This window comes from Scyliorhinus canicula, chromosome 3 (assembly GCF_902713615.1).
Source record: "Scyliorhinus canicula chromosome 3, sScyCan1.1, whole genome shotgun sequence".
Lineage (NCBI taxonomy): Eukaryota > Metazoa > Chordata > Chondrichthyes > Carcharhiniformes > Scyliorhinidae > Scyliorhinus > Scyliorhinus canicula.
Window position 1 is genome coordinate 105,912,669 of NC_052148.1, and position 25,004 is coordinate 105,937,672.

General features: G+C 48.7%; 1 protein-coding gene across 3 annotated transcripts in view; it reads right to left on the minus strand.

The window, feature by feature from the left end:
* The window catches only part of sgtb (small glutamine-rich tetratricopeptide repeat (TPR)-containing, beta), a 65,799-nt gene extending 41,299 nt beyond the window's left edge, over positions 1 to 24,500 (minus strand). For all 3 annotated transcript variants that reach the window (XR_005459982.1, XM_038791057.1, XM_038791056.1), the window contains exons 1-3: positions 24,406 to 24,500; positions 4,937 to 5,044; positions 1,850 to 1,953 (exon numbers count right to left, since the gene is read on the minus strand). Coding sequence is in view for 2 of the 3 variants with exons in the window: in XM_038791057.1 (XP_038646985.1) it covers positions 1,850 to 1,953; positions 4,937 to 5,036 (204 nt within the window). In the remaining variant the exon portion in view is untranslated. The remainder of the gene's footprint in view (positions 1 to 1,849; positions 1,954 to 4,936; positions 5,045 to 24,405) is intronic.
* Between the last annotated feature and the right edge of the window lie 504 nt (positions 24,501 to 25,004).

Genomic DNA, 25,004 nt, shown 5'->3' on the forward strand with positions numbered 1-25,004 from the left:
AACCGTGCTGCTGGCCTGCCTTGGTCTGCTTTCAAAGCCAGTGATTTAGCCCTGTGCTAAACCAGCCCCTGAGTTGGAAATAACAAGCTCTTTCTTTCTATGGAAAGGACTGATTGAAGGTCATAATTTAAACTTGGTTCACGAGTAAGCTACAACAGTGCTTGCAATTATGGCATTTCCTGAAACCTCTCGATTGAGTTACTACTGTTAAATACTTCTTGTATTATACATCTACCATTAAGCAGAATCAGAAAATGTGGAACTGTACAAATAGGTTTCAAGTATATTCTTGAAGGTTTCAAATACTGAGCAATTTTATGTAAGTAGTTTCATAATTTATACATATGCATATAAAACTACCATAGTGTTGTATATATCAAAGTATATAATAACCCACTATAGTTAAAATCATCCAGTACCAGAGAGGTCTTGACAGGGTGGATGTGAGGAGGGGTAGGATTCTTTGGTCTCCTCGCTGCATGTTTCTCAGCCGTTCACCGTTCACTGGCAGCGGGATTCTATCTTCCTGCCACTTCTCAATGGGATTTCCCACTGTGAGCACCTCACACCGCCAGGAAACCTGCAGGCGGGAATTAGCTGCCGGCGGGAAAAGTAAATCGCAACGATTGGAGAATTCCGGTTGATGTTCCCTCTTGTGGGAGAACTTAGAACTGGAGTCACTGTTTATAATAAGGGGCAACCGTTTAAGACAGAGATGAGGAGAATTTTTTCTCTCGCAGAAAGTAGTGAGTCTTTGGAACTCTCTTCCTTAAAAGATGGTGGAAGCAGAGTCTCGATATTTTTAAGGCAGAGCTAACATTTTTAAGGCAGAGCTAGATAGAGTTATGATAAGCAAGGGGGTAAAAGGTGTCAGGTATTGGTGCCAATGTGAATGTCAGGTCAGCCATATATTGAATGGCGCAGCAGGCTCGAGGAACCAAGTGGCTGACTCCTGCTCTTCAGTTATATGTTTATATGTCCCAGTGCACTCGATCGCTTCCACAACACTGCTGGTCCATGCTTGACAAACAAAACTGAATAATAAATTCTCACTTGTTATTTAAGTCTGGCAAGATGGCGCCGGAGCGAGGCGACTCTCTGCAACTCTCCCCAACAGATCCACTTTTAACTTAAATTATACTCGTTCTAACCTTTTAAAAATTAATTCTAAAGCTCCAATGCTTATGTAGTCATTGTATGTCTTGTGTTGCCCTATTATGTATTCTCATATATTTTCTTGAATTTTGTTTAATTCCCTTTTCTTCCATGTACTGAATGATCTGTTGAGCTGCTTGCAGAAAAATACTTTTCACTGTACCTCAGTACACGTGACAATAAACAAATCCAATCCAATCCAAGAAAGCTCAAAACGTGCATTATTGTATAGCTGAAGAGGCAAATACTTAACTTGGTTCCAGATCTTTGCTTTATAAGCTGCTATGTTGTGTGTAACAACACATTGCGTCAATTTTGCGAGGTTCCCCTGCTAGTGGGGAGCCTCACCTGCTGGGAACAGTTTTGGGAAATTATGCGCACATTTCTTGCAATTTTCTTTCAGTTAAAATTAATAGGTGGAAGATTGTAGGACTCTCCTGCAATTTTCTGATATATGCTCCTGAGTAGTCAGGTATCCCACCAGAAATTTACATTTGTCAAGTCAGCTCTATTGTGTCTACTTGCTCTCCAATTGCTTCTGGAAGTACCTTGGATTGTTGAAACCATTCTTCTGACAGTCTAGCTGAGGCTGGAATGTCATTTATGGAACTGCACTCACATCTCTGAGGTATGTCAATGGATCACGTACCCACTATTATGATTGGATTTCCTTTACAAGTTTATTTAGACCCACCTTAGTAACAGCTGCAGAAAATATCTCTGTTAAAGGTGGTGAGACTGCCAGATGGATATCTCGCGAACTTATTTTGAAGACATTTTCCAAGCACTGCATGGCAACTAGAAACAAAATATATTTTATTCCAAAGTTCATAGTTTGTTAGGAAAATTAGACCAAAAGACATGTCCTTATGGTATGGCATTTTTCATGCAATGAATTTTCAAAATATAATCTATATTTTAAATGGTATTACTATTAAAGCATTAAATTGCTACGGTAATAAAATTCAGTGGTTAAGTAAAGGCCATTGAATAGTTAGAATTGATAAGCCTATAATTATACATTTGGATTATTTACACCCCTTTCAGTTTTCTGATGAGAACATAGTGCAAACAGCACCAAAGTCATTGGGACACACTTTCACAACCCAATCCTCGAGTAGGCCTTAAAATAGGCATTCAACAGAGGAGATGGGTGCCTTCCTACCTCCCTGGCCAATGTATTGCTTTGGAGCTGCCATTCAGCACTTTCAGCTCACCAGCCACATGCCACTGAGGCCCAATACCAAGATGGTTCAGGATTCTTTCTGCTCCAATTTGGCAGGTGGCACAATCATAATGCCCACCGACAACCCAGTTACAGCAACAAACCAAATCAGCCCCATCATTCACTAAAGTCATTTGTCTGTTTTTCCCCTGCACTCACTAAAATGAATTAGGCTAGAGTTGGAACCTCTATAGTGTTGTATCAGGCTATTTACTGCATTCAATTATGGTCACAAAGAAATGTAAGAAACATTCAAGTGCTGGAGCCAAGGATCTAATTTAGAAACAGCATCTAAAGAACTGAAATAGTAGTGCTTCTTAATAAGCCCAGCCTCCATAGGTACAATTGGTATAAAAATATTCATTAAACTTTCTTCCAAGGATAAACCTATAAATCTGTAGCAACCTCAATGGCGGTCCCGGAATCAGGACCATAAAATTTCCCATGACCTCCCAGATTATGAACTTTCCCTTTAAGGGGGGTGGGGGGAACGGGTCTTTCCCTTTTAGGCAGCAGGCTTCCCCTCTACAAGAAGAGCTCCAGCTATATAAAAACCCCGGCCTGTGTGCAGGGCGGGGAAGGCAATCCATAGAGGAGTGGAGGCGTAACAGAATTGTATTGAAATAAACTTTGTTCATAAATTTCTACTATCATCTACTTATCGCGGATTCAACAAAATCTCAAATCTTTTTTCAACGAATGGCGAGGAGGAGGAGGAAAGAGAATATAGGAGAGGGAAGTTATGGATTTATTTATCCAGAACAGTAATGTGAACTTTGGGACAGCAGAGTAGCACAGTGGTTACCACTGTGCCAGGGAGAAATAATAAGAGTAAATTAATATGAGTAAGTTATAACTACGATTATAATTATAAACACTGTCCATGGCTGTATCAAATGTTACAAATAATGAACTACAAGTTCTGACATTATCTGATATTAAGGTACATTCAACAAGATTGAAACAGTATCCTAGCTGAGACCAGACGTGACATAGAGGCCGGGATTCTCCGAGCCTCATTCTCTGCCAAAATCGCGCTCGGCGCGGGGGCGGAGAATGGGACCTCAGACCTGCGATCGGGTCTGACACCGGGACGCGAATCTCCAGCGACAGGAGAATCAGAGCCAGTTGTGCTCGTGCGGTCGACACGCGCCGGCTGGCGGCCATTAAAAGACCCGCAGCCGGCAGTGCAGGGCCGGGTAAGGCAGCTGGAGCAGCGCGGAGCACTCCAGCGCCGACGCCGGTGTCAACACTTAGCAGCGTGTTTGGAGAATCCCGGCCAGGAAGTTTGAACGTGGCACAGAAGTCAGGAGACACTTTGAGAGAACGGAGAAAGCATTTTCCAGTTAATTTTGTGTGAATGTACAAAAATGTGGTTTTTGCCCTTCACTTGTTACTTATTCATTCTCAGGGTTCAATCTGAATTTCTACAGCTTTGATTTTAATTGATGTGAAATTTATAGAAAGTCTTTTGGAGATCAAAATACACACCTTAAGTCTCTCTCAGCACTCTGGGATCATTTTAATCCCTCCACAACATCTCACCACCCTTTATCTCTGCCAGTGCATATCCTTTTGGTCCTCCAAATCACACTTCCTTAACATGACTCTCTCTCTCACAGGCAGAGCCTACAATTGTGTTTAAAAAAATAATAATTCGTGGGGAATGGGCATTGCTATCAAAGGATATCATTGCCAATTCCGAACTACCATGAGAAGATGATCATGGACCTTCATGAATTGCTGCTGTCTGCTTTACAACTGCTCACCGGAACTCTCCCCTTAGGCTCAACCTCATTATTCCTCTACCATAAAACAAAGATTTTACGCCATGGTTAAAAAGTAATTTCTCCTTTTTTCTCTTGCTGCTTAATGTCCGTTTTCCACTGTGAAGCACCACTGGACTCATCTATATTTCTGAAAAGATCAATGTGTAATAAAATACATTCAAAAATAAAACAACATTCTGATAGATTTAAAAGTAATTTCATTTCCCATTACAAAATTATTTTAAACTTTTAGTTGGAGGTTAATGATAAAGAACTGGATAACTACAGGAAAGCTTTTGGAATCGCTTGCAGTTCTTTGATATATATTGGATGTTCTCAGCCTCATTACTTTGACATTGGTACATGACAGATGTATAATCAGGTGCAAAACTATGTCAATCTTAATCCTATAATTCTGAGACCAGAAATACCACAAATTATATTTATATGGCACCATCAACCATAATAAAATATGCCAAATATTTCATGGAATGATAAAGCAAAATTGGACACCAAGATGGTCAAAACATTGGTCAAAGAGGTAGGCTATAAGGAACATCTTGAAGGGAGAAAAAGAGGTAGAGAGGCAAATAGGAAGGAATTCCAGAGGTTACGACCAAGGCAGCTGATGGCATGGCCACCAGAGGTCGAGCAACTAAAATCAGGGATCCTCCAGAGGCCAGAATTGGATGGTGGCATTTCCTCACCGAAACTGAAAGCTGTGCAGTTCATAACTGATAAACATGAAATTGAGGGCATTGCACTGAGTATTCTGGATTACACCAACCTTCTAAACTTTCCCGTTCATCAGAATTCCAAGCTTGGGACCTAGTCTGCTCACGCAGAAAGTCAATAATTGAATAGGCAAGACGCTTCAGTTCCGACATGTTACCACCTTGAAAATATTAAAAAGAACATTAACTGAAGTATTAGCATCCTTTCAGAATTATATAAAAATTAAAAATTATCAAATGTATGAGAAATTAACCGTGTAAAATGATTCAAGTTATCAAAAATGTGCAGATATTGGCCGCTCATAATTTTAATCAGTAATTTATTGACCCTCTCATAGACTCTGCATCTTAAACTCCGGCCACTGGACATGAAAATCTCTCTTGAATAAACAGCCTAAATCTGGGGTTCACATCAAGTTATATTGGTAAGAATTTCATATGGCAAAGAGATGAAAAAAAAATTTCTTATTCTTTCTGCTTTGATGTTTCTGTAGGTAATATCATGCTGGTATTTCAGCTGTGAGATCAACCATCTTTGTCGATACATGTACCTCCGCTTTCCAATAAAACTTCAGCAAAATTTCTCCTGTGTTGAATCTGCCCCACTGACAATGGTGGAGAATTGCTCATATGCAAGACTCACAATTTAAGATTATTTTTAAGATAGGGAAGTGACAGAAAATGGGGGAAAAAGTGCAGCTTGATTGCCCAGCTCTGTCCTCTCTATGACGTGATGGCAGAGATTGAGATTAAGATTAAATCTATATACTATGCCTATGTGCATCCATCAAATTTTAAATTTGGCTTCTTTCTCCTTCCATACCATTTATCTCTTGGTACAATACAAAACATTCCCAAGCTGAATAACGTATACAAATATAATTATAGTACACCAACTACTTGCTGATAAAATCTTAATCTTAGTTATTGTCACTAGTAGGCTTACATTAACACTGCAGTAATAGGTGAACATTCAGATAGCCCCTTGAACCTTTCATAAGTTCAGCAGTTGTTGATGCAAATGTGTTGATATACTGAATCCAGTATTCGACAAATGTCTCTTTTGTATTATAAGATACATAAGTACAGTCACCATAGTCCCAGGTGACCATAACCTTTGAGGGGTGGGGGGGGGGGGGGGGGGGGGGGGGGGGGCTGGTGATGGCTTAACCTGAGGATCACCACACCACACCTCAGGCGAGGGGCAAGGTCGAGAAGGTGGAGCCTGCATGAATGACCTTAGCCAGTATGGGAATTGAACCCATGCTGTTGGCTTCCCTCTGCATTATGAACCAACTGTCCAGCCAACTGAGCTAAACCAGCCCCATAAAATAGAGAATAATAACATTGCATTGAAAATCTCAGAGCAAAGAGCTTTCCTGTTCTAAAAGAAGTCATATTTGTAACCTGAAGCTAAAACATTTAAATTGTCCAATTATTTTTTTAATCTAGCAGCACATAGGAACGAGAAGCAGGGGTAAATAATTTGGCTCCTTGAGCCTGCTCCATTCAAATCGATCATGGGTGAACTTCTACCTCAACACCATCTTTCCGCACTATCCCCATGTCCCTTGAATTCATTGGGATCCAGAAATCTATTGATCTCTGCTTTGAACATACTCAGTGCCTTTTCTGGGGTTAAGAATTCCAAAGTTTCAATGCCTTCTGACTGAAGAAATTCCTCCTCATCTCAGTCCTAAATAGCTTATTTTATATTCTGAGACTGTGTCTCCTGGTTCTCGACAACCACCCCACCCCAAAACTGGGGGAAACATCCTTCCTGAATCTACCCTGTCGAGGCCTGTAAGAATTTTCTACACTTCAATAAATGCTCCCTCTCTGTTCTTCAGGTTAACCAAGTACAAAGCACCAGGTGAGAATTATTCATATTGTCCTGTTTATTAGTATCGTTGCACCTGTGCTTTTCTCTACAACAAATTAATCAAAAATTATTATCAAGTAAATTGTCTTTTTTAACACTGAGGTGTGAATTAGTAGTAGAAATAATCTAAAACTGGGTAGAGGGTGCTTCCCAAAACAATGTCATTGCAGTTTATAAGAAACATGTTTGATGCAACAAATATGGGAACAGAATAAAATGCTTCCAAGTATTAAAGAGACAGATCCTGTAAACAACAGGTCCGGCTCACTTACAACATGGGCGCGATTCTCCAGCCTCATTGCACTCTCGCACAAGCGAAACAAGGCCAATGGATAGCAGGAGAGGCCAAAAATGAGATCCGTGCTAGGTGCCAAGCAGTTTGCGATGTAACCGACCCGCTCCCGTAGGCGAAATCGGGAACTCGCCGTAACATAGAACAGTACAGCACAGTACAGGCCCTTTGGCCCACAATGTTGTGCCGACCATTTATCCTAATCTAAGATCAACCTAACCTACACCCCTTCAATTTACTGCTGTCCATGTGCCTGTCCAAGAGTCGCTTAAATGTCTCTAATGACTCTGACTCCACCATCTCTGCTGGCAGTGCATTCCACACACCCACCACTCTCTGTGTAAAGAACCTACCACTGACATCTCCCCTATACCTTCCTCCAATCATTTTAAAATTATGTCCCCTTGTGACAGCCATTTCCGTCCTGGGGAAAAGTCTCTGGCTATCCACTCTATCCATGCCTCTCATCACCTCGTAGATCTCTATCAAGTCACCTCTCTTCCTTCTTCGCTCCAGTGAGAAAAGCCCTAGCTCCCTCAACCTTTCTTCATAAGACATGCCCTCCAGTCCAGGCAGCATCCTGGTAAATCTCCTCTGCATCCTCTCCAAAGCATCCACATCCTTCCTATAATGAGGCGACCAAAACTGGACACAGTATTCCAAGTGTGGTCTAAACAAAGTTTTATAAAGCTGCAGCAAAACCTCGCGGCTCTTAAACTCAATCCCCCTGTTAATGAAAGCCAACACATCATACGCCTTCTTAACAACCCTATCAACCAGGGTGGCAACTTTGAGGGATCTATGTACATGGACCCCAAGATCTCTCTGTTCCTTCACACTTCCAAAATTCCTGGGCTGGATTCTCCGCCCCGCCGCGCCATATTTCTGCCCCGACCCGCCGGCGGGATTCTCTGTTATGCCGGCCGGTCAATGGGGTTTCTCATTGTGGGGCAGCCCCACGCTGTCGGGAAACCCCCAGGTGCCGGTAAAACGGAGAATCACGCCGGCGGATAATCCCGCCCCCTGCCTTTAACCCTGTATTCAGCATTTAAATTCGACCTTCCAAAATGAGTAACTTCACATTTATCAAGGTTGAACTCCATCTGCCACTTCTCAGCCCAGCTCTGCATCCTGTCAATGTCCTGTTGTAACCTGCAACAGCCCTCCACACTATGTACAACTCCACCAACCTTCGTGTCATTGGCAAACTTACTAATTCACCCTTCCACTTCCTCATCCAAGTCATTTATAAAAACCACAAAGAGCAGAGGTCCAAAAACAGATCCCTGCGGGAAATCACTGGTCACCGACCTCCAGGCGGAATACTTTCCACCTTCTACCACTCGCTGTCTTCTTTTGGCCAGCCAATTCTGTATCCAGACAGCTAAATTTCCCTGTATTCCATGCCCCGACTTTCTGAATGAGCCTACCATGGGGAACCTTATCAAATGCCTTACTGAAATCCATATACACCACATCCACTGCCGACCTTCATCAATGTCTCTCGTCACATCCTCAAAGAATTCAATGAGGCTTGTGAGGCATGACCTGTCCCTCACAAAGCCATGCTGACTGTCTTTAATCAAACTATGTTTTTCTAAATAATCATAAATCCTATCTCTCAGAATCCTTTCCAGTATTTTGCTCACCACAGACGTAAGACTGTTTGGTCTGTAATTCCCAGGGATTTCCCTATTCCTTTTCTTGAACAGGGGAACAACATTCGCCTCCCTCCAATCATCCGGTACTGCTCCAGTGGAGAGTGAGGATGCAAAGATCATCACCAATGGCGCAGCAATCTCCTCCCTCACTTCCCATAGTAACCTTGGGTATATCAAGTCTGGCCCAGGGGACTTATCTATCCTCATGCTTTTCAAAATTTCCAGCACATCCTCCTTCTTAATATCAACCTGTTCGAGATTATTAATCTGGTTCACACTGTTCTCACAAGCAACAAGGTCCCTCTCTCTAGTGAATACTGACGCAAAATATTCATTTAGGGCCTCCCCTACCTCTTCAGACCCGAGGCACAAGTTCCCTCCAATATCCCTGATCGGCCCTACTCTCACTCTGATCATCCTCTTATTTCTCACATAAATGTAGAACTCCTTGGGATTTTCCCTAATCCTTCCTGCCAGGGCTCTTTCAAGCCTCCTTCCAGCTCTTCTAAGGGGGCCCTCTGGGGGTGCCCTATATTACCAGAAAGGGGTTCCACTCCCTGAACATACAGCCCGTGTGCGACCACCACATGACGATTATGCATGTGTGTGCACATTTCCCGTGGACCATTCACAACAGCTGCATTCTGGGGCAGTCGGTCATTCCCGCCCTCTTCAAGGACCACCCCAGGATGGGCGGCTGGCTCTTGGGGGATACCCGCTGAGGACCTGGCTAATGACGCCAGTATGGAGGCCAGAGACCGAAGCGGAGACCCAGTACAACGAGGCTCTTGCAGCCATTCAGACTGTGATTGAGCGGTGCATCGGACTCCTCAAGATGCGGTTCCGATGCCTCAACCGCTCTGGTGGTGCACTCCAGTAGACCCCCCCCCCCCCAGAGAGTTGCCCGCTTTGTGGGGGTCTGATGTGTCCTCCACAACCTGGCACAGCAGCGGGATGACTTGCTGGAGGTTGGTGATGAGGAACATGTGCCCACCTCCGAGGTCGAGGATGATAAGGCGGTGCCAGACCAGCAGGGGCTAGAGAAGAAGCATCTCTAACCCCCTCCCCCCGGCATCTCATTGCTCCCCCCACCCCCGGCATCTCTCACCAACCCCCCCCCCCCCCCCCCCCCCGGCATCTCTCTCCCGCCCCCTTCCCCCACGCCAACTTTCTCTTTCTCCTCACTCCCCCCCACCCCCTGGCATCTCTCTCTCTCGCCCCTTGGCATCTCTCTCTCTCAACTGCATCTGTCTCTCTCCCTCCCCCCCCCCCCCCCGGCATCTCTCTCTCCCCCCATGCCATCTTTCTCTACCCCTCCCCCCCCCCCCCCCCCCCCACCACCTGGCATCTCTCTCTGCCCACCCAGGCATCTCTTTCCCCCCCCCCCCACCTTGTCACCTCTCTCTCCCCCGACATCTCTCTCCCCCCAGCATCTCCCTCTCTCCCCACTATCTCTCTCTCTTTCCCGGTATCTCTCTCCCCCCCTGGCATCTCTCCCTGCCGCTCCAGCAGCTCTCTCTCCCCCCTTGGCATCTCTCTCTCTCACTCCCCTGCATCTCTCTCTCCCCGGCTATCTCTCTCTCCCCCCGGCTATCTCTCTCTCCCTGCTAAATCACCCTCTCTTCAGGATCTCTCTCTCCGCAGGATCCCTCTATCTTCCGTGGATCCCACTGTCTTCCTGCGGATCCCACTCTCTCCCCCGTGGATCTATGTCTCTCTTTCCAGGATCTATACGTCTGGTATCTCTCCCCGGCATCTCTGTCGCTCCCCAGGATCTCCCTTTCTCCCCCCGGGATCTCCCTCGCTCTCCCCGGGAACTCTCTCTCTCTCCCCAGGATCTCCCTCTCTCTCTCCAGGATCTCCCTCTCTCTCCCCGGGATCTCTCTCTCTCTCCCCGGGATCTCCCTCTCTCTCCCCAGGATCTCCCTCTCTCTCCCTGGCATCTCCCTCTCCCCAGGATAGCCCTCTCTCTCCCTAGGATCTCCTGTCTCTCCCCAGGATCTCCCTCTCTCTCCCCAGGATCTCCCTCTCTCTCCCTGGGATCTCCCTCTCTCGCCCCAGGATCTCCCTCTCTCTCCCTAGGATCTCCCTCTTTCTCCCCAGGATCTCCCTCTCTCTCCCTAGGATCTCCCTCTTTCTCCCCAGGATCTCCCTCTCTCTCCCTAGGATCTCCCTCTCTCTCCCCAGGATCTCCCTCCCTCTCCCCTGTATCTTTGTCTACTCCCTGCCCCCAAACCCCTGGGATCTCTCCCTCCCTAAATCTCTCTCTCTCTCCACCTATGATCTCTCTCCCCACCTTGATCTCTTTTGTCCAGTGTCTCTCTTTCGCCACAATCTCTCTTTCTCCCAAGGATATATCCCTCTCTCCGGGATCTCTCTCTTTCCGGTATCTCTCTCCCTGGTATTTCCCTCTTTCTCCCTGGGATCTCTCTATCCCCGTGATCTCTCTCTGGAATCTCTCATTCCCTGAGATCTCTTCCTCTCTGAGGACATCTCTCTCTGCCCCAGGGATCTCCACCCCACTGTCCCACTGCCGGGATCATGCTCTCTCTCCCCGAATCACTCCCTCTCCTCCTGTGATTTCTCTCCCCGCAAATGATCTCTTCCTCCCCAGAGTCTCTTTTTCCCCAGGATCTTTCTCCTAAAGATATTTCTCCCTCTCTAGGATCTCTCACTTTCCGGTATCTCTCTCCCCTTGATCACCTCTCGCCATAAGATCCTAAGACATAGGAGCACAATTAGGCCATTTGGCTCATCAAGTCTGCTCCACCATTCAATCATGGCTGATATTTTCTCATCCCCATTCTCCTGCCTTCCATTACTCCTGATCCCCTTATTAACCAAGAACCCATCTATCTCTGTCTTAAAGACACTCAGTGATTTGGCCTCCACAGCCTTCTGCAGCAAAGAGTTCCACAGATTCACTACCCTCTGGCTGAAGAAATTCCACCTCATCACAGCTTTAAAGGATCGTCCCTTCAGTCTGAGGCTGTGCCCTCGGGTTCTAGTTTTTCCTACTAGTGGAAACATTGTCTGCACGTGTACTCTATCTTGGCATCTCAGTGACCTGTAAGTTTCATTAAGAGCCCTTCTCATCCATCTGATCTCCTACAAGTATAGACCCAGAGTCCTCAACCGCTGCCCATATGACAAGCTCTTAATTCCATTCTTGTGAACCTCCTCTAGACCCTTTCCAAGGTCAGCACATCCTTCCTTAGATACGGGGCCCAAAACTGCTCACAATACTCCAAATGGGGTCTGACCTGAGCCTTATACAGCTGCAGAATTACATCCCTGCTCTTGTATTCTAGTTCTCTCGACGTGAATGCTAACATTGCATTTGCCTTCCTAACTGCCAAATGAAGCTGCATGTTAACTTTAAGAGAATCTTGAACTAGGACTCCTAAGTTCCTTTGTGCTTCTGATTTCCTCAGCCTTTTTCCAGTTAGAAAATAGTCTACGCGTCCATTCCTCCTTCCAAAGTGCATAACCTCACATTTTTCCACACTGCATTCCATCTGCCACTTGTTTGCCCACTCTCCTAGCCTGTCCAAAGTCCTTCTGCAGCCCCCCAGCTTCCTCAATACTACCCGTCCCGCTGCATACGTTAAGACCATCTGTAAACTTAGCAACAGTGCCCTCAGTTCCTTCTTCCAGATCGTTAATGTATATTGTGGAACGTTGTGGTCCCACCACAGACCCCTGTGGCACAACACTGGTCACCGGCTGCCATCCTCATAAAGACCCCTTTATCCCCATTCTCTGCCTTCTGCTAGTCAACCAATCCTCTATCCATGCCAGTATCTTACCCTTAACACCATGGGCTCTTACCTTATTTAACAGCTTCATATATGGCACCTTGTCAAAGGCCTTCTGCAAATCTAAATAGATCACGTCCACTGGCTCTCCTTTGTCTAGCGTCCTTGTTACCTCCTCAAAGAACTCTAACAGATTTGTCAGACATGACCTCCCCTTGATGAAACTGACTGAGTCCTATTTTATCATGCACTTCCAAGTACTCTGCAATCTCATCTTTAATAATGGACTATAAAATCTTACCAATGACCGAAGTCAGGCTAACCGGCCTATAATTTCCCATCTTCTGCCTCCCGCCCTTCAGGGGTGTTACATTAGCTATTTTCCAGTCCTTTGGGACCCTCCCTGCTTCCAGTGATTCCTGAAAGATCACCACCAATGCCTCCGCAATCTCCTCAGCTATCTCCTTTAGAACCCTGGAGTGTAGTCCATCCAGCCCAGGTGATTTATTCACCTTCGGACGTTTGAGTTTCTCCAGAATCTTCTCCTGAGTGATGGCCACTACACTCACCTCTGCCCCCTTAGTTCTGGTATCCCACTGGTGTCTTCCACCATGAAACCATGGGGCAGCACGGTAGCATAGTGGTTAGCATCAATGCTTCACAGCTCCAGGGTCCCAGGTTCGGTTCCCGGCTGGGTCACTGTCTGTGCGGAGTCTGCACGTCCTCCCCGTGTGTGCGTGGGTTTCCTCCGGGTGCTCCGGTTTCCTCCCACAGTCCAAAGATGTGCGGGTTAGGTGGATTGGCCATGCTAAATTGCCCGTAGTGTCCTAAAAAGTAAGGTTAAGGGGGAGTTGTTGGGTTACGGGTATAGGGTGGATACGTGAGTTTGAGTAGGGTGATCATTGCTCGGCACAACATCGAGGGCCGAAGGGCCTGTTCTGTGCTGTACTGTTCTAAATCTAAATCTAAACATAGAAAATATACTGATGCAAAGTAACTATTCAGTTACTCTGCCATTTCTTTGTTTCCTATTACGACTTCTCCAGCCTCATTTTCCAGTGGTCCAATGTCTATTCTTGCCTCTCTCTTACATACAGTACAGCACAGAACAGGCCCTTCGGCCCTCGATGTTGTGCCGAGCAATGATCACCCTACTCAAACCCACATATCCACCCTATACCCGTAACCCAACAACCCCATTACCTTACTTTTTAGGACACTACGGGCAATTTAGCATGGCCAATCCACCTAACCCGCACATCTTTGGATTGTGGGAGGAAACCGGAGCACCCGGAGGAAACCCACGCACACACGGGGAGGACGTGCAGACTCCGCACAGACAGTGACCCAGCCGGGAACCGAACCTGGGACCCTGGAGCTGTGAAGCATTTATGCTAACCACCATGCTACCGTGCTGCCCGCATATACCTTTCATATATTGAAAAAAAATTGCTAGCATTTTTGATATCACTAGCTAGCTCATACTTCATCTTTTCTCTCCTTACTGCTTTTTTAGTTGTTTTTTATTTTTTTTAATAAACATTTTATTGAGGTATTTTTTGGTATCACAACAACACAATAAACAATGTACATGAAACTATAAACATGGTGCAAAAGCCGTCTCCCTCCCTTAGAGGTTCCACCTTTATTAACCCCCTACTCTAAGCAAAACTACCCCCCCCCCCCCCCCCCCCCCCCCCCCCCCCCCCCCCCCCTTCTGCTGGCGATTAATTTTCTGCGAAGAGGTTGATGAACGGTTGCCACCTCCGGGCAAACCCTAACATTGACCCTCTCAAGGCGAACTTGATTTTCTCCAAACAGAGAAAGCTTGTCATGTCCGATAGCCAGGTCTCCGACTTTGGGGGCTTTGAGTCTCTCCAAGCTAATAGTATCCGTCTCCGGGCTATCAGGGAGGCAAAGGCCAGAACGTCTGCCTCTTTCTCCTCCTGGATTCCCGGGTCTTCCAATACCCCGAAAATCGTGACCTCCGGACTCAGCACCACCCTAGTTTTAACACCGTGGACATGAGATCTGCAAACCCCTGCCAAAATTCCCTAAGCTTCGGACATGCCCACAACATATGGACATGGTTTGCTGGTCCTCCCGCATATTTTGCACACCTGTCTTCCACCCCAAAGAATCTGCTCATCCGGGTCACTGTCATGTGAACGACCTTAAATTGTATCAGGCTGAGCTTGGCACATGTTGCGGACGCGTTGACTCTACTCAATGCGTCTGCCCATAGACCATCCTCTATCTCTCCTCCCAGCTCCTCCTCTCACTTGCGCTTCAACTCCTCGGTCTGCGTCTCCTCCGACCCCATAAGTTCCTTGTAAATGTCCGAGACGCTCCCTTCTCCTACCCACCCTCTGGAAACTACCCTGTCCTGAATCCCCTTTAGCGGTAGGAGCGGGAAGGTTGACACCTGTTTACGTAGGAAGTCCTGCACCTGCAGATACCTGAATTTGTTTCCCCTCGCCAACCCAAACTTCTCCTTCAGCACCCTCATACTCGGAAAGCTCCCCTCTATAAACATATCCCCTTTCCTCTCAATCCCTGTTCTCTGCCGTATCCGGAATCCCTCATCCATACTTCCTGGGGCAAACCGGTGATTATTACAGATTGGGGACCAGATCGATGCTCCCTCTGCTCCCACATGTCTCCGCCATTGCCCCCAAACTCTCAGGGCCGCCACCACCACGGGGCTGGTGGAGTACCGTGCCAGCGGGAATGGCAGAGGCGCAGTTATCAACGCCCCCAAACTGGTGCCCATGCATGAAACCGCCTCCATACGCTCCCATGCCGACCCCTCCCCCACCACCCACTTCCTGATCATATCTATATTTGCCGCCCAGTAATAGTGACTAAAATTTGGCAGCGCCAGCCCGCCCTCTCCCTGACTCCGCTCAAGCATTACCTTCCTTACCCGCAGGGTCTTGCCCGCCCAAACAAAGCCAGAGATCACTTTGTTGACCCGTTTTAAAAAGGACCTCGGAATAAAGATGGGGAGACATTGAAACATGAACAGGATTCTCGGGAGGACCATCATCTTCATCATCTGCACCCTTCCAGCTAATGACAATGGGAGCCCGTCCCACCTTCGGAAATCGTCCTTCATTTGGTCTACAAGCCGGGCCAGATTTAATTTATGCAGCCGGTCCCATTCCCGCGCAACTTGAATGCCTAGGTACCTAAAGCTTCCCCCTACTAATCTAAACGGCAGCTCCCCAATCACCTCTCCTGTCCCCTCGCCTGGATCGCAAACACTTCATTTTTCCCCATATTTAGCTTATACCCTCGAAAACCAGCCAAATTGCCTTAGAATCCTAATGATTTCCTCCATCCCATCTATTGGGTCTGATACATACAGAAGCAGGTCGTCTGCATGGAGCGAGACTCTGTGCTCCACCGACCCCCCCTCCCCCCCACCCCACCCCGGACCAGCCCCTTCCAGCCCCTTGAGGCTCTCAGAGCAATTGCCAACGGCTCTATAGCTTGCGCAAACAACAGTAGGGAGAGGGAGCATGCCTGTCTCGTCCCCCGGTGCAGTCTAAAATAGTCCGATGTTGTCCTATTTGTCTGTACACTTGCCACAGGAGCCTGATACAGCAACCTGACACAGTCAATAAAGCCCTGCCCAAATCCGAACCGTGCCAGTACCTCCCACAGATAATCCCATTCTACCCGATCAAAAGTCTTATCTGCATCCATTGCGATCACTACCTCCACCTCCCTACCTTCCGGGGGCATCATGATCACATTTAACAGCCTTCTTACATTGGCCACCAACTGCCTACCCTTAACAAACCCCGTCTAGTCCTCCCCAATAACGTCCGGAACACAATCCTCAATCCTAGAGGACAAGATTTTGGCCAGCAGTTTGGCGTCCACATTCAACAAGGTTATCGGCCTGTACGACCCACACAGCTCCTGGTTCATGTCCCACTTCAGAATCAGCGAAATCGTGGCCTGTGACATTGTCGGAGGCAGCACCCCTCTTTCCCTTGCCTCATTGAACATCCTCATCAACACCATTCCCAATATCCCAGAGAGCTTTTTATAAAACTCCACTGGGTACCCATACAGTCCCGGGGCTTTACCCGACTGCATGGCCTTCAGACCCTCCACTATCTCTTCCAACCCGATTGGGGCCCCCAGCCCTTCTACCAGCTCCCTGTCCACCTTTGGGAAATTCAGCCCCCCCAAGAAGTGCCTCATCCCCTCCGGCCCCATTGGGGGTTCCGACCCATACAGCCTACTGTAGAAATCCTTAAATGCCTTATTCACCCCTGCTGAATCTCCAACCAGGTTCCCATCTCCGCCATTTACTTTCCTTATCTTCCTGGCTACCTCCCTCTTTCTAAGCTTCTGTGCAAGCATTCTGCTGGCCGTCTCTCCATATTCATAGATCGCCCCCCTCGCCTTTCTCAGCTGCTCCACCGTCCTCCCTGTGGTTAACAAGCCGAACTCCGCCTGTAGCCTCCGCTGTTCCCTTAAAAGTCCTACCTCTGGGGTCTCCTCATATCTCCTGTCAATCAGTTGTATCTCCTTTACCAGTCGATCCGTCTCTGCCCTGTCCACCTTCTCCCTATGGGCCTGTAACGAGATCAGCTCCCCTCTAACCACCGCCTTCAGTGCTTCCCAGACCACCGCTGCTGAAATTTCCCCCGTGTCATTGACCTGCAGGTAGTTCTGAATACATTTCCTCAGCCGCTCGCACACCCCTTCGTCAGCCAAAAGTCCCACATCTAACCTCCATTGCGGGCGCTAGTTACTGTCTTTACTAACCTACAGGTCAACCCAATGCGGAGCAAGGTCTGAGATTGTGATCGCCGAGTACCGCGTGTCCACCACCCCTGCCAGTAAGGCCCTGCTCAGAATGACGAATTCGATCCGGGAGTACACATTATGCACGTGTGAGTAGAAGGAGAACTCCTTCACCCTCGGCTGCCCAAATCTCCATGGATCCACCCCCCCCCCCCCCCATCTGCTCCATGAATCCTTTTAGTTCCTTTGTCATTGCTGGCACCCTGCCCGTTTTCGAGCTTGACCGGTCCAAGCCAGGGTCAGTAACTGTGTTGAAGTCCCCTCCCATGACCAACTTATGCGAGTCCAGGTCCAGTATCTTCCCCAGCATCCTCTTTATAAACTCCACATCATCCCAATTTGGCGCATACACATTTACTAATACCACCTGCACCCCCTCCAGTTTCCCACTGACCATAATGTACCAACTTACCACATCCAAAACTATTCTACCCGCCTCAAACACCACCCGCTTATTGATCAGGATCGTGACCCCTCTAGTCTTTGAATCCAGTCCCGAGTGAAAGACCTGACTGACCCAGCCTTTCCTTAATCTAATCTGGTCAGTTACTCAAAGGTGCGTCTCCTGCAACATTATCACGTCCGCCTTCAGTCCCCTAAGATGCGTGAACACACGTGCCTTCTTGATAGGCCCATTTAACCCTCGAAAATTCCAGGTGATCAGCCGAGTTGGGGGGCCTTCGCCGATCAGCATCCCCTTTTTTGGGCCATCCTCCAGCCCATGCTCCGCGCCTCCACCGGCCCGTTCCAGGCAGCCTCCGCCGCCAACCTCCTCTCTGTCCCTTGGCCCAATTCCCTCCCTTGTCAGCAGAACATTTCCCCCCTCCCCCTCCTAGTAACAACACTCTGTAACCCTACCCCTTTGATAAACCGAACATATGCACAACCCCACCCCCCACCCCGCTTCCGTGATCTAGCCCGCCCAGCTAGTTTGGTGGCCTCGATCCCTGGCGCCGGATAGTCTCCCACCTGTTGTCGTCCCCCCCCCCCCCCCCCCCCCCCCCACCGGGCTCATAGAAACATATTCCAACATCAAACAATCCCCACACAATTGCCCGACAGAAAAACATCAAAATCTAAACAAGCACACCTCCATCCCCCAACAATGCAAATGAAAACCTTAACCCACTCAGCTCTGCCACTGGTCCCAAATCAATACAGAAGGCATTACAAACAGCTTCCACAAAATGAAAAATGAGAAACTTTTTTTTCAAAGAACAGAGAAACAAAAAGAAAAGAATACATGAACGCTGCAGCAAAGTTCAAAAGTTCTCAGTCCACCACCAGCCCTTTTCTTTTCACGAAGTTAAGCCCATCCTCAGGCGACTCAAAATAAAATTGCTGTTCCTTGTACGTGACCCAGAGACGGGCCGGATACAACAGTCCGAACTTCACCTTTTTCTTAAAAAGGATCAACCTAATCTGGTTGAAGCCCGCTCTTCTCCTGGCCACCTCCACACTCAGGTCTTGGTAGACCCGCAGGATACTATTGTCCCACTTACAGCTCCGTGTTTGCATGGCCCACTGTAGAACGCGCTCCTTATCCAAGTATCTCTGGAATCTAACCACCTGCCCTCGGGGTGGTCTCCCGTTCGCAGCTTCCTCGCAAGTGCTCTGTGAACTCTGTCTACCTCCAAAGGTCGGGATAATTCCCCATCCCCCAGCAGCTTCGCAAACATATCTGCAAGGTATGCCCCAGTGTCCGCTCCTTCAGACCCCTCCGGGAGCCCAACGATTCTCAAGTTCTGCCGGCGGGACCTATTCTCTATGTCCTCCACTTTCTCCAGGAGCTTCTTCTGTTGGTCTCTCAGCATCCCCACATCCAACTCCACCGCAGTTTGATGTTCCTCCTGCTCAGCCAGCGCCTTCTCCACCTTCTGGATCGCCTGATCTTGGGCGTCCAATCTAAGCTCCAGCCGCTCAATCGACTCTTTTATCGGGTCCAAGCAGTCCCGTTTCGGCTTAGCAAAGCCTTTCTGAATAACTTGCATCAGCTGCTCCTTGACCGCTGGGTCGAAAAACCAGAGGTCCGGTCCTCTGCCATGCTGTCTCCCGCTGCAGCTTCAGCCCAAGCCTTCCCTGTCTTTCTGTTTCTGCCTTTACCAGCACTTCTAGTCCTTCTCTCCATGCACCGATGTGGGTATTCAGTACACAATTGTCTCTGTCTTCAGTTTTACAGTTCAAGTTTGGTAGAAAATCGGGGGAATAGGTCCAGAAGTCCGACCCGAGCGGGAGCCACCAAATGTGTGACTTACTCCTTCATTGCCGCCATTGGAAGTTTAGTTGTCTTTTAAAGACGTTCTAATCCTCTGGCTAATGCTCGCCAACTTGTATGCTTTTTCTGCTGCTTTTATGCTGTCCTTGACTTCCCTCGTCAGCCATGGATGCCTCATCTTCCCCTGAGCTTGTTTCCTCCTCCTTGCGATGAATTTCTGTTGTGCCTCTCGAGTATCCCCTAAAACTCCTGCCATTGCTGTTCCACTGTCTTCCCTGCTAGGCACCACTTCCATTCAACTCTGGCCAGCTCCTCCCTCATGTCTTTGTCGTTACCTTTATTCAATTGTAATATCATTACATCTGATTGCAGCTTCTCCCTCTCAAACTGCAGGGTAAATTCTATCATATTGTGGTCACTGCCCCCTAAGAGTTCCTTCACCTTAAGTTCCCTAATCAGGTCTGCCTCACAGGTGGCACGGTAGCACAGTGGTTAGCACAGTTGCTTCACAACTCCAGGGTCCCAGGTTCGATTCCCGGCTTGGGTCACTGTCTGCGGAGTCTGCACGTTCTCCCCGTATCTGCGTGCGTTTCCTCCATGTGCTCCGGTTTCCTCCCACAGTCCAAAGATGTGCAGGTTAGGTGGATTGGTCATGCTAAATTGCCCTTAGTGTCTAAAGCGATTAGGTGGAGTTATTGGGTTACGGGGATAGGGTGGCGGTGCGGGCTGGTTCTTTCCAGGGGCCAGTGCAGACTCAACGGGCCTGGTGGCCTCCTTCTGCACTGTAAATTCTATGATTACATATTATCAAATCCAGAATTGTCTGTTCCCTAGTAGGCTCTCTCACAAGCTGCTCCAAAAAGCTATCAGACATTCCAAAAATTCCTTTTCTTGGGATCCATTACAAACCTGATTTTCCCAGTCCACCTGCATATTAAAGTCCCACATGTTTGTTGTAATTTGCCTTTCGTATATGCCTTTTCTATCTCCTGGTTTATTTTCTGCCCCACATCCTGACAACTGAAAGTACTTAACTCCCATCAGGGTCTTTTTCCCTTTGCGATTCCTCAACTCTACCCACACAGGTTGTTTCCGATCCTATATCGCTTATTGCTATCAATTTAATTCTTTATTAATAATGTAACTACACCCCCTCTGTCCATCTGCCTGCCCTTCCGATAGGACACATATCCTTGGATATTTAGCTCCCAGCACTGATCCCATTGCAGCCACGTCTCTGTGATGCCCACAACATCGTACCGGCCAATTTCAATGCGTGCAACAAGCTCATTTACCTTGTTTTGTATACTGCGTGCATTTCGGTACAACACCCTCAGTCCTGCATTGAACACCCTCCTTTTCATATTTGTCTCCTTTTTTGCTCTCCTATAATTAGATTCCTGCCACCTTCCACCTTCTACACTCTCTGTTCTATTATGGTTTTGGAAACTTTACTAACCTCCCCTGAGCTCTCAGCCCCTTCAACTAGTTTAAAGTCCTCGTCATTAACCTGCACTTCAACCTTCTCCTTTAACTTTGATTTTCTAATTCTCCCTACAACTGAACCCGCCCCACCACTATTTAGTTTAAAGCCCTATCCACAGCCCTAATTATGCAATTTACCAAGACTCTAGTCCAAGCATGATTCAGGTGAAGACCGTCTCATCGGAACAGGTCCCCTCTTCCCCAGTACTGGTGCCAATGTCCGATGAATTCAAACCCATTTCTCCCACACCAATGTTTGAGCCACACATTCATCTCCTTAATCTTATTGACACTTTGAGCCTGAGTTCCTCAAACAGCTAATACTTACTACTCTCCCTGGGATCTCCCTCTTTCTCTCTGAGATCTCTCTCCCCGAAATATCCCACATCTTGTGATCTGCACTCTGGGATCTCTCTATCCACCAATCACGCTCTCCCCTGGATCGCTCCCCATGATCTCTCTCCCCCCCCATATCTCTCTTGCCCTGGTACCCCTCTATCTCCGTCATCTCTCTCCCTCTCCCCCATGATCACTCTATCCCTGGAATCTCTCTCCCTCTCTGGGTTTCCACACTCTGCAATCTTCCTCTACCTGCTATCTATCTCTCCCCAAAATCTACCACCCCAACTGGGATCTTTCTCTGAAATCTCTCTCTGGGATCTCTCACACCGCGGAACCTCTTTCTCACACCCTGCCACCCCTATCTCTCTGGATGCCTCTCCCCAGAATTTCCCTCTCCCTGGGATCCCTCCCTCTTCCCGTGACCTCCCTCACTGTGAACTCTCTCTCTCCTCAGGGATGTTTCTCTCTCCTCAGGGACGTCTCTCCTCCCTGGGATTGCTCGCTCTCTCCCTCTGAGATCTCTCACCCTCTGGGACCTCTCTCCCTGAAATAAGCCTTCTCTCTGTGACCTCTCTCTCTTGGATCTCACTCTCCCTGGATCATGCTCTCACCTGGATTGCTCCCTGGGATCTCTCTCTCCCCTGGATCTCTATCTGGATCTTTTTCATTGTTCGTGATCAGAATCTCTCTCATTCCCTGGTATCCCTCGCTCTATGGGTTTTCTCTTTCCCCCATGACCATTCCCTGTCCCCCGAGATCTCTCTCTCCTACCCTGGCATCCCTCTCTCCCTGGGATCTTTCTTCCCCGGATTTCTCTCACAGGGATCTCTCTTCCCCCAAAATAATCCTCTCCCCATGAAATTAAATGATGATCTCCCTCTCTGGTATCTCTATCTCCCCGGAGCGCGCTCCCCCTGGTTTGCTCCCTAGGATCTTCTCTCTCTCCGTGATGCCTGTCCCCCAGGCATCCTGCTCTCTTCAGGGTCCCTCTTTCCCATGAATGCTTTTCCCCCAGGATCTCTTTTTCCTAGGATCTCCATCTGCCTAGCATTTCTCCCTTCCTGCAATCTCTGGCATCTCCCTGTCACTCCCTGGGATCCCTCTCTCCCTGGGATCCTTCTCCCCAAAAATATCCCACTCCCCGTGATCTCCCTCTCTGGGATCTTTCCTTCCCTGGATCACACTCCCGCTGGATAGCTCCCCAAGATCTTTCTTCAGGATCTCTCTCTCTCTCCATTATCTCTCTCTCTCTCATTCTCTGGCATCCCTCTCTCTCCAGGATCTCTCTCTCTCTCCCATGACCTCTCCCCAGAATTTGTCTCTTTCTCCAGGATCTCTGTCTCGATCTATCTCTTCCCTGGGATGTATCTATGCTAGGATCATGCTCTCCCCTGGATCACCCTGGGATGTCTCTCTCCCCCTCACTTCCTGCCATTCCTCTTTCTCCAGAATCTCTCTCTCCCCATGATCTCTCCCCTCACTCCCAACTCCATGTGATTTCTCTCTAGGATCTCTCTCTTCCCCACCCCCCCCCCCCCCCCCCCCCCCCTCCCTGGATCTTTCTCTCTCTTGCCAGGATCTCTTTCTCCTGGGCAATGCTTTCTCCCCAGAATCTCCGGGATCAATCTATCTCACTCTGTGGCATCCCTCTCTCCCCGGCATTTCTCTCTTCCCTGGATCACGCTCCCCCTGGTTCGCTCCCTAGGATCTTCGTTATCCCCGTGATCTTTCCCACTCTGTGACTGAGATTTCTCTCCCTCAGGATCTCTCACCTCAGAATCTCTCTCTCCCGAGGATCTCTCTCACTCCCTGGCACCCCTCCCACTCTCCGGGTTCTCTCTCTCCCCCCGGTATCTCTTTGTCTGAGATCTCTCCCTCACTGGAATCTATTTTGCTGGGATCTATTGCTCCCCAAAGAATGCTCCTTGTGATCACTCTCCACATGATCTCACTCCCCAGGATCTCTCTCACTCTCTGGCAACCTCTTCTCTCTGGGATCTCTCTCGCTGGGATAATGCCCCAGATTATCTCTCTGGAATCTATCTCTCTCTCGCAGTGAACACTCTCCCCAGGATCTCTCTCGCTGTTGAATATCTGTCTTTGAACTCTCTCTCCATGATCTCTCTGCCCCCGGGGATCTCTCTCCCCTGGACCTCTCCCTCACTTGTGTCATCCCTCTCTGTGATCTCTCTCTGGGATTTTAGACTCCCAGAATCCCACACTTTCCCTGGGATTTATCTCCCCCAGCCCCCAGGATCTCTCACTCTCTCCCTCCTAGGATCTCTCTCCCCAGGACCTCTCTCTCACAAGCTGGCATCCCTCTCTGTGATCCCTCTCTCGGATCCCACTCTCCCCAGAATCCCTCTCTCTGCCTGGGATGGGATTTACCCCCCAACCACCAGGATCTCTCTCCCTTCCCAGGATCTCACTCACCCCGGGTCTCTTTCCTGCAGGATCTCTCGCTTCCTCTGCATCCCCTCCCAGGATCTCTCTCTCTCTGCATCTCGATCCCACTTTCTGTCATCCCTCTCTGTGATCTCTTTCTGGGATCTCACTCTGCCCAGAATTTCTTCCTCTCCCTGGGATCTCTCGATCAACCGCCGCCCCCCCCCCCCCCCCCTCCCCATGTCTCTCCTTCGTGGAACATCTCTCCCTCCCCCAGGGTCTCTCTCTCGGGATCTCTCTCCCTCCCTCAGGTCTCCCTCCCCCAGCATCTCTCACTCTCTCCGTGGGTTTGCTCTCTCCAGGATCTCTCTCGCCGCCAGATCACTCCCACCCCCGGATCTCTCTCTCCCATCAACCCTCTCATCCACCATATCTCTCTTCCCCCCCCCCCCCCCCCCACGGATCTCTCCCCCCCAGCTCTCTCTCTCTCTCTCCAAACTCTCTCCCCCCCCCCCCCCCCCCCCCCCCCATCACTCTCCCTCCCTCGCCCTTTTCTCTCCCCACCCCCCAGATTTCTCCCCCCCCCCCCGGATCACACCCCCCTCCGGATCTTCTCCCCTGCCCCCGATCTCCCCCCCCCCCCCCCCTCCGGTCCTCTCTGCCGGGGTTCGGTACCTGCCGCCGTTACTGATCCTCTTCACTGGCTCGCTCTCTGCGCTCGAGCTGCCCGACACAAAGTTCCAGCGCCAGACGGCAGCGCAGGCGCACTACCACATCGGGCGGAGCTGGCACTGTGTCCACCGCCGGCGGAGCTGGCACTGTGTCCACCGCCGGCGGCAGCAGCAGCAGCGGGGGCTGGGCAGCGGGTGGGCTCTCTATCTGGAAAGTCAATGTTGTCTGACCACTTTGGAAATAAACCAAGCCATGGATGGAGTGTGGTTCCTGCAGCCAAAGGGCAAATGAACCTCCGGCCAGAGACCAATAAGGCAAAGGATTTACTGCAGGTTTGCATGGTTGGAAATAGCAACTGCAGACCTATTGTAGCCACGATCCAGAGAATGGTAATAATGGGCAGATCCATTGTACGTGCAATGATCCAGAGAAGGATGAGAATGGTTTTTGTAAAGGCATTCGGAGCAGAGCGTTGCACAGTATATTGCAGTTTATTTGGAAAACTGCAGTATAGCTGAGGTAATACAAGTAATTGATGAGCATAAATGCTAACTAGACAAAACAATGGGGGGACGGTGCAGGATTGAGACAGACTAGACATG